At 41.7% G+C, this 8747-nt stretch overlaps 2 protein-coding genes across 3 annotated transcripts; both read left to right on the top strand.

Moving 5' to 3' along the window:
- The first annotated feature begins 66 nt into the window (after nt 1-66).
- Nucleotides 67-7963, top strand: LOC108894959 (E3 ubiquitin-protein ligase TRIM39). 2 transcript variants are annotated; one of them, XM_051077583.1, is made up of 2 exons: nt 67-148; nt 5585-7963. In XM_051077583.1, exon 2 carries the CDS (start codon nt 5587-5589, stop codon nt 7417-7419), a length of 1833 nt encoding a protein of 610 aa, XP_050933540.1. In that variant the 5' UTR covers nt 67-148; nt 5585-5586; the 3' UTR covers nt 7420-7963. The 2 variants fall into 2 exon arrangements, with proteins under 2 accessions (XP_050933540.1, XP_018549147.1); XM_018693631.2 differs by lacking the exon at nt 67-148 and adding an exon at nt 4721-4827.
- Nucleotides 1895-4554, top strand: LOC108894956 (tripartite motif-containing protein 29). The gene has a single exon (XM_051077584.1). The coding sequence runs from the start codon at nt 2067-2069 to the stop codon at nt 2736-2738; it is 672 nt and encodes a 223-aa protein (XP_050933541.1). The 5' UTR covers nt 1895-2066; the 3' UTR covers nt 2739-4554.
- Nucleotides 7964-8747: the final 784 nt, after the last annotated feature.

The following is an 8747-nucleotide window of genomic DNA, read 5'->3' as shown; positions in this document are numbered from 1 at the left end:
ATCTGAGGGGAATGAGCAACGCTGCTGAAGTCAGTCAATTTTTCCAGGAAGAGGAGGGAAAGATGAATTGATGAATCACATGACAGAAATGAAACTACACCACCAAAGGAAGGCTCGATCCCAGACTTGATCACAGACATCACTGCAGGTAAAGCTCAACTGTCCTGATCGCTTTATTGATCTTGCTGAATGATGTCACCCTGTTGCTGTTATCTTGACACTTTCAGCGTTGTTTACTGCCACTGATTCAAATCCCAAACTATATTTTGGCCGTCTTTTACAGGAGGAAGTAACACTGCATGTCCTGTATGTAATCACAAATTTAAGGTCGACTAATTACAGGCTGATCTGATTTGAAATATTAATGTTACAGGTATATAACATGTTTGTTGTTTCCCAAATGCCGTTTTCTTGAAGTTTCGTCGGAGAAGTAAACATTGGCGCATTGCCAGCGTACGTTCCGATACTTCCGATAGTTTTACACCGATCAAACTGGTAATGTTAGTATGACTATAGCTGCTTTCACACATGTACTGCTGCAACAAATATACCTAAACATCACCTGGAACAGCTGTATGTGAGAACGCAAATGTACGAATCAGACAAGCTGACATCAGATGGACTTTATCTGCCAGCTCTCTGGTACAAAATCCGACTATAACCAAGAGTCTATTTATATACTTTGAATCTCTTCGCTTATTATCAGAGATAATATATCCACAGCCATTTCAGTTAGTGTTTTTTTCACAGCAAATCCTCTCTGTATCGCTGTTTTCCATCGGATCCATGTTGAGTCTGTGAGGACTTACACCATGATGTCAACCCAAAAGGTTATTTGAGGACAACACTCAGATAATGATATGTTGCCTTTCAACAAGGGTCATGAACTAATGAGACAATCAATGCAAACTGTACACAGTATGTACAGGCCCTCTGACATAAAGAATATAGAATCCAACCTACAACATACACTGAACCACAACATTAAGACCCACAAAATCCACACATTAAGTGAATAACATTGATCATCTCATTACAATGCAATATTTTGTTTGAAAACCTTGAGCCCTGGCATTCATCTGGATGTTACTTGACATGTATCACCCACCTAAATATTGTTGCAGACCAAGCATGCACTCCCCAATGACAGGGGCCTCTCCCAGCAGTACACCACAAAAACTACCCAGAAATGGCAAACAAAGAGCCCAAGGCATTGACCTGGCCATCAAACTCCCCAGATCCTAATGCAATGGAAGTCCCACCCTGTTGCAGGCTTGGTGTCAGACACCACAGGACACCCCCAGAGGTCCCCTGTCCATGCTCTGATGAGTCAGAGATGTTTTTTGCAGCACCAGGGGGGCCTACACAATATTAGGCAGGTCCCACAGATGCTCAATCAGATTGGGATCTGGGGAGTTTGGGGACTGGGTCAACACCTTAAGCTCTTTGTTGTGTTCCTCAAGCCATTTCTTAGTGCTGTTGCCATGGCCAGGTGTACTTGGTCTGCAACAATGTTTTGGTGGGTGGTAGGTGTCAAGTAACACCCAGGTGACGGTTTGAAATTGAAAATCCTAATCATCAAATCCTCTTTTCTTATCTAGACATGGCCTCAGCCAGCAGCCTCCTATACGAAGAACAGCTCCTGTGTTCTATCTGTCTGGGTGCATTCACTGAGCCTGTCACTACTCCATGTGGACACAACTACTGCAAGGCTTGTATCACAGGATACTGGTCCAGCAGTGACCAAATACAGTGCCCCCTCTGTAAGAAGAGGTTCCACCGTAGACCACGCCTTCAGGTCAACACAGAGTTCAGAGATATGGTGGAGCATTTCAACAACATGAGGGTGGGAAATGAAGATGAGATCGTTGCAAAGCCAGGAGAGGTGCCCTGTGACATCTGCCTTGGGTTGAAGCTCAAAGCCCAGAAGACGTGTCTGGTGTGTTTGGCGTCATACTGCCAGCCTCACCTGGAGCCTCATCAGAGAGTCGCAACCCTTAAGAAGCACAAGCTGAATTGACCCTGTGTCAAACCTGGAGGACAGGGTGTGTAAGAGGCACGACAAGATGTTTGAGCTCTTCTGTCACACAGACCAGATGTGTGTTTGTTTCATGTGCTTGAAGGACGACCATGTGATGCATGAAACTGTCCCATTTGAGCATGTGTTCAGAGAGAGGAAAGCCCAGCTGGAGAATGAGACATCAGAAATGAAAATGATGGAGGACGCCAAAGCCAAGAGTATTAGGGAAATCAAGTGCTCTGTTGAACAGAGGAAGAAAGAGTCAGAGAAAGAGATAGCAGACATTGATGAGGTTTTCACTGCTCTGGTGGCGTCTCTGCAGAGGAAACAGGCCGAGCTGACTGAGTTGATCCAGGAGAAGCAGAAAGCAGCAGAGAAACAGGCTGAAGACCATGTGACACAACTGGAGCAAGAAGTCAATGAGCTGAGGAAGAGAAGATCCAAAATGGAGCAGCTCTTACAAACAGACGACCACCTCCACCTCCTGCAGAGCTGGCCATCCCTCTACTCCCCTGAACACAACAAGGACCTGTTCCACCCCCTGTCCCACTCCACCACTCCATCTACACAAGATGTGTCTGACAGCAGTCAACAGAGGTATGTAGGAATGGTTAGAAAAGCAGTGGCTCGGATGGAAAAGACAATCGGTAATGAGATGGAGATGCTTATTCATGAGGTCAGGTTGTCTGATGGCTGTGAGAGCGCTCAACAAGCCTGATGAAGAAAAACCACTGATGACAGATGAGTTTATTAAAGAAATGTGGAATCCATCTCAAGACAAGCTGATGATGATCCAGCAGTGCGATGCAGTGGATGTGACTCTGGATGCCTACACAGCCAATTCCAGACTCATGGTGTCTGCGAAGGGGAAAGTACTGAACTTTCATCCAGGCCAGTTCTTCACCAGTAGCACTATATTTATGAGAAAATTTGAAAATTTGCCTTTCGTCCTTGGTAAAGATGGCTTTTCCTCTGGCAGATTCTACTATGAGGTTCTAGTCAGTGGGAGTACAGGCTGGGTCTTGGGAGTTGTCAAAGAGTCCATTAATATGGCAACATTCACCTATCCCGCCCCTGAAGAGGGAGGCTGGGTATTTAGTGGACTCTGCAACCAGTTCCAAAAGTTATATTTTGCTGATTTTGACTCTGGTCCCCTGTACCTGAGGCAGAGTCCCCAGACAGTTGGTGTGTTTGTCGATTATGAGAAGGGAGAGGTTTCCTTCTACGACGTGGACGCCAGGACTCTGATCTACTCTTACACAGGATGTGCCTTCACTGAGACCCCATCAATTCTAAAAGCTTCTCTCCATTATCTTACTGGCATTTCCTTAAGTAGCAGACCAAAGCTTTACCCTGTTTTTGGTATGATAGGAGACGACGCAACCGACGTCCTTGTAATCACTCCTGTACATTATGCAACTTAAGGTGCCACACACATCAGAAAACATTGATGTGTAACTTCTACTGAAAGGTTTTTTTCTCATTTCACACATCAGCTCTGTTTATTAGTAATGGAACATACATATCATATGATTTTATAGTACTGTATATTTCTTGCAGACAATAATTAATCAGTATTCAGGTCTATTTCTGAAAGAAACAAAGAGGAAACAACAAGGAGCGGACATCTCTCGCACAACAGCAAACAAAATCAATGAATAAAACAGGAAAATAAGAAACATGAATTATTGTTGTGATTCTAAATATCTGATACTTTAAGTCATATGAAGAATATCTTTTTTTTTACTTGCCAAAATCACAGTAAGGTCAGAGGTCAGTTTCCAGACCAACCTGATGTAGGAGATTATGTAGGTGCACAGCATATGAGTATTGGCTATCAATCATCTACTTTATTGTTTTAGGTTAGTTTCAATGCTGTGATGATGACTTAACAGTAAATAAAGAAAAAGTAAGGAGAGGTATCTGTCATACTACACAATACTGTAAATTATCTCAGCTTTCTGCTGTATATGCACTCAGTTTGCATTTCATCTCTGCCTTCTGATGTTAGTTTTGCTTTGGTTATTTTACACATTGAAGCAATCGTAGACAGACTCAGTGAATGAGACCTACGAGACCCAAAGAGCAGCCTGCTTAATCTTCCTCAAAATGTCTATTTTAAAATACCAAAAGTGGTTGTAACAATGGTGTATATGACTAGGCAGCAAGATTCAGTTCACAGACAATCTGTAAACAAACTTTATAACACTTGAGACATAAAGTAAACAGAAATTTACATTACAAAATTGTTGAGACGTTTCCAGCCTTACAAGAGGCATCATCTGTATTTAATTTCAGAGTTAAGGCTGCAGTTTTGTTGTTTTTCAAAAAAAATAAGATTGTTTAATGTGTCTTTTTCATTTACAATACCTCATGTTGAAATGAAGCTTGGCGCTACAAGACAGTTTGTTGTACTTTTTTGTGATAAAAAGATTTTTTTAATAGAAATTCGGATATTAATGATACTGTTTTTGTTACAGCAAACTGTAAATCAAATAAAAGGCCACAGTAATAAAGAAACTTTCCAAAAATGACATTGAGCTTATCTGTAAAATATGTAGTCTACAAAAAATGCCAGTATTTATATATACAGAATATGTACTGTATGTTTACAAACTACTGCTTCCCTTGCTGAATGAAAAGATTCTCAACCGCAGCAAGATGTGGACGGGCAATGCCGCCGAGGTCGGTTTTAATTCATTTTTGCAGGAAGAGGTGGGGCGGATGAGGTGAGGGATCACGTGTCATTTCGAGGAAATGAAACTAAAGAGAAACTAAAGGCAGTCATTTTACATACGTCATTGCAGGTAAGGTTCAATCGCTTTTTTAAATTATAAATTTGTTATTATCTTGACAAATACTGTCAGATTAAAAATAGCATTAAACAATTAGATCACCGTAGTTTACTACAACAGATCTCAATCACAACCAACTTCAGGCTGTGCTTTACAGTGGGAAGTAACACTGCATGTCCCGTATGTAAAGTCGATCATTCATAAGTTGATTTTATTTTCAGTATTTATATTATAAGCATATAACACGTTTGTTGTTGAGCTGAAATGTCGTTTTCATTAAGTTTAATCACTGGTGAAACAATCAAGCGAAAAATCACTGGCGCATCGCCATCGTACAATTCCCTTACCTTTATACCGATAAAACTTGGACTGTATAACCATATGTCTATTTACTATTTATGTCTGAGCCAAAGACAAACTCTTTAGTTCTCAGACTATGGCGTTAATGTGGGCCAAAATGTTATTTGAGGACACAACACTTGGACAATGATACATTCCCTTTTCTGCAGATGTTTGTTGGTACACACTCCTGTGATCACAAGAATCACTTTTTAAATGCATGTTTTCATTGCAAGGACCTTTGCCACATGTCATCCCCTAATATATATATATATATATACACACACACACACATATATATATATATATATATATATATATATATATATATATATATATATATATACACTATCATCTATTCCCTTCATGCTCTGACCACTTGGGTTTGAAATTGAAAATCCTAATCATCAAATCCTCTTTTCTTATCTAGACATGGCCTCAGCCAGCAGCCTCCTATACGAAGAACAGCTCCTGTGTTCTATCTGTCTGGGTGCATTCACTGAGCCTGTCACTATTCCATGTGGACACAACTACTGCAAGACTTGTATCACAGGATACTGGTCCAGCAGTGACCAAATACAGTGCCCCCTCTGTAAGAAGAGGTTCCACCGTAGACCACGCCTTCAGGTCAACACAGAGTTCAGAGATATGGTGGAGCATTTCAACAACATGAGGGTGGGAAATGAAGATGAGATCGTTGCAAAGCCAGGAGAGGTGCCCTGTGACATCTGCCTTGGGTTGAAGCTCAAAGCCCAGAAGACGTGTCTGGTGTGTTTGGCGTCATACTGCCAGCCTCACCTGGAGCCTCATCAGAGAGTCGCAACCCTTAAGAAGCACAAGCTGATTGACCCTGTGTCAAACCTGGAGGACAGGGTGTGTAAGAGGCACGACAAGATGTTTGAGCTCTTCTGTCACACAGACCAGATGTGTGTTTGTTTCATGTGCTTGAAGGACGACCATGTGATGCATGAAACTGTCCCATTTGAGCATGTGTTCAGAGAGAGGAAAGCCCAGCCGGATATTGAGATGTCAGAAATGAAAATGATGGAGGACGCCAAAGCCAAGAGTATTAGGGAGATCAAGTGCTCTGTTGAACAGAGGAAGAAAGAGTCAGAGAAAGAGATAGCAGACATTGATGAGGTTTTCACTGCTCTGGTGGCGTCTCTGCAGAGGAAACAGGCCGAGCTGACTGAGATGATTCGGAGGAAGCAGAAAGCAGCAGAGAAACAGGCTGAAGACCATGTGACACAACTGGAGCAAGAAGTCAATGAGCTGAGGAAGAGAAGATCCAAAATGGAGCAGCTCTTACAAACAGACGACCACCTCCACCTCCTGCAGAGCTGGCCATCCCTCTACTCCCCTGAACACAACAAGGACCTGTTCCACCCCCTGTCCCACTCCACCACTCCATCTACACAAGATGTGTCTGACAGCAGTCAACAGAGGTATGTAGGAATGGTTAGAAAAGCAGTGGCTCGGATGGAAAAGACAATCGGTAATGAGATGGAGATGCTTATTCATGAGGTCAGGTTGTCTGATGGCTGTGAGAGCGCTCAACAGCCTGATGAAGAAAAAACACAGACTTTTAAAGAAAGGTGGTATCCACCTCAGGACAAGCTGATGATGATCCAGAAGTACGATGCAGTGGATGTGACTCTGGACGCCTACACAGCCAGTAACAGGCTCTGGGTGTCTGAGAATGGGAAGCAACTGAGCTTCCGTCAAGGCCAATTGTTTTCTAGTACACTTTGGTACATGAGACAATTTGACCATCAGCCTTATGTCCTTGGTAAAGATGGCTTTTCCTCAGGCAGATTCTACTATGAGGTTCGAGTCAGTGGGAGTACAGGCTGGGTCTTGGGAGTGGTCAAAGAGTCCATTAACTTGCAAACATTTTTCTATCCCACTCCTGAAGAGGGAGGCTGGGCATTTGGTGGACTCTACAATGAATCCCCAGAGATATATTTGGCTGATATAGCTAACTATGTTACCCTGTACCTGAGGCAGAGGCCCCAGACAGTTGGTGTGTTTGTCGATTATGAGAAGGGAGAGGTCTCCTTCTACGACGTGGACACCAGGACTCTGATCTACTCTTACACAGGATGTGCCTTCACTGAGACCCCATCATTGCTAAAGGTTTTTCTCCATTATCTACTTGGCATTCCTGTAAGAAACCACAGACTAAAGCTGTACCCTTTTTTTGGTATTTTAGGAAACAACACAAATGATGTACTTGTAATAACTCCTGTGGGTTGTGCAACTTAAAGTACCACACACATCAGAAGGGTTTTTTCTTATTTCAGGAATGGGGCATATGTATTGTTAGATATTCTATATATTGCTTTTGTTTTAACTAAAGAAAGTGATGTTAATTTTCAGTCGGTGAAAAGATAGGTTTATATACGTACATATTGCAACACCTATATTTGACCACAGGGTGGCACCACTGTTTAACCAATATTCTGGTTTGTTGCTGAAAGAAGCAAGGAGGAAACAACAAGGAGTGGACAGAGGCATCATGGAAACTCCACTTAATAGCTACTTTCAAAATATTCTTTTGAGGCACAGTTTAATAACATCAGTCTCATTAGAGTCCACTTTTTATGCTTGAATTTCAGTAATCCTGTTAGTTAGCTGTTGTTTTTTTAGAATTTTACCACAAAATACGGTAATGTTTTCCTTTTTTGAATACTAAAACATCCACCTGTCATGCTTGGCCACAACATATCTGATAAATGATCTTCAAAACCAGCCCTGTATTGCAACTGATATGTATTGTTCTGCTTAATAAAACTGTATTTCTTAAAAATTAGCCTCCCAAATCTTTTTTTCTGTGTTCTCTGATCAACACTTGACCTGCAGGTGTCAAGTGTCTTGATCACATCTCAATTCTCAAGTTACCGTTCAGACTAAATGATCCATTACCTTTAAGCCTACTTTATCAATATGCATGATAAAAGTCACTGATTCAATTTACTGGAGTTATGAAAAAATAAGAGCTTTGTGGCACTTTTCAAACACAAATCTTGACAACAATAAAACACATAAAAGCCACTGGCAACTAAAATAACCAGTAAAACCTTTCACTGATTGAGTTAGTGCAGACATTTCAGAAGAGAGCGCTGGTCCACCACTCCTGATGTGTTTCTCTCAAGGGGAACTTTAGCCAGCAAACTATTTATACTTCAGCTGTCTGACTGACTGGCGCCCAGGGAACTGGGCCACTGTGTGTGTGTGTGTGTGTGTGTGTGTGTGTGTGTGTGTGTGTGTGTATGTCTTTGGTCAGTGTCTAGCCGGAAAGATGTCTTTAGGATAATGTGAAATTGCGTGTGAGACAGACAAAGAAAACCTGTGAGATCAGAGTGAGCAGCTATGAAATATGCCACATACTCTACCTGATACTGTATATAGGTCATTCACTCATCAAACACAGACTGACTACCTAATGTGAACATGCCATAGGTCCCCATATGGTGAGACGATGCATAATGCAGAAAGAGCTCAGAAGCATTACACTAAAGGAGATGAGATGAAAGAAAATAAAATGAATGAGTATAAATGATCTAACATTACTACAAATCAAACTTGATAAT

Source organism: Lates calcarifer, linkage group LG18, assembly GCF_001640805.2.
Source record: "Lates calcarifer isolate ASB-BC8 linkage group LG18, TLL_Latcal_v3, whole genome shotgun sequence".
In the NCBI taxonomy this organism is placed as follows: domain Eukaryota; kingdom Metazoa; phylum Chordata; class Actinopteri; family Centropomidae; genus Lates; species Lates calcarifer.
The sequence above is the reverse complement of the archived record's forward strand: the minus strand, read 5'-3'. Positions and strand labels throughout refer to the sequence as shown.

Coding starts and splice junctions, on each gene's coding strand:
- LOC108894956 (XM_051077584.1), top strand. CDS start 2,067: ATGTTTGAGCTCTTCTGTCACACAGACCAGATGTGTGTTTGTTTCATG.
- LOC108894959 (XM_051077583.1), top strand. CDS start 5,587: ATGGCCTCAGCCAGCAGCCTCCTATACGAAGAACAGCTCCTGTGTTCT.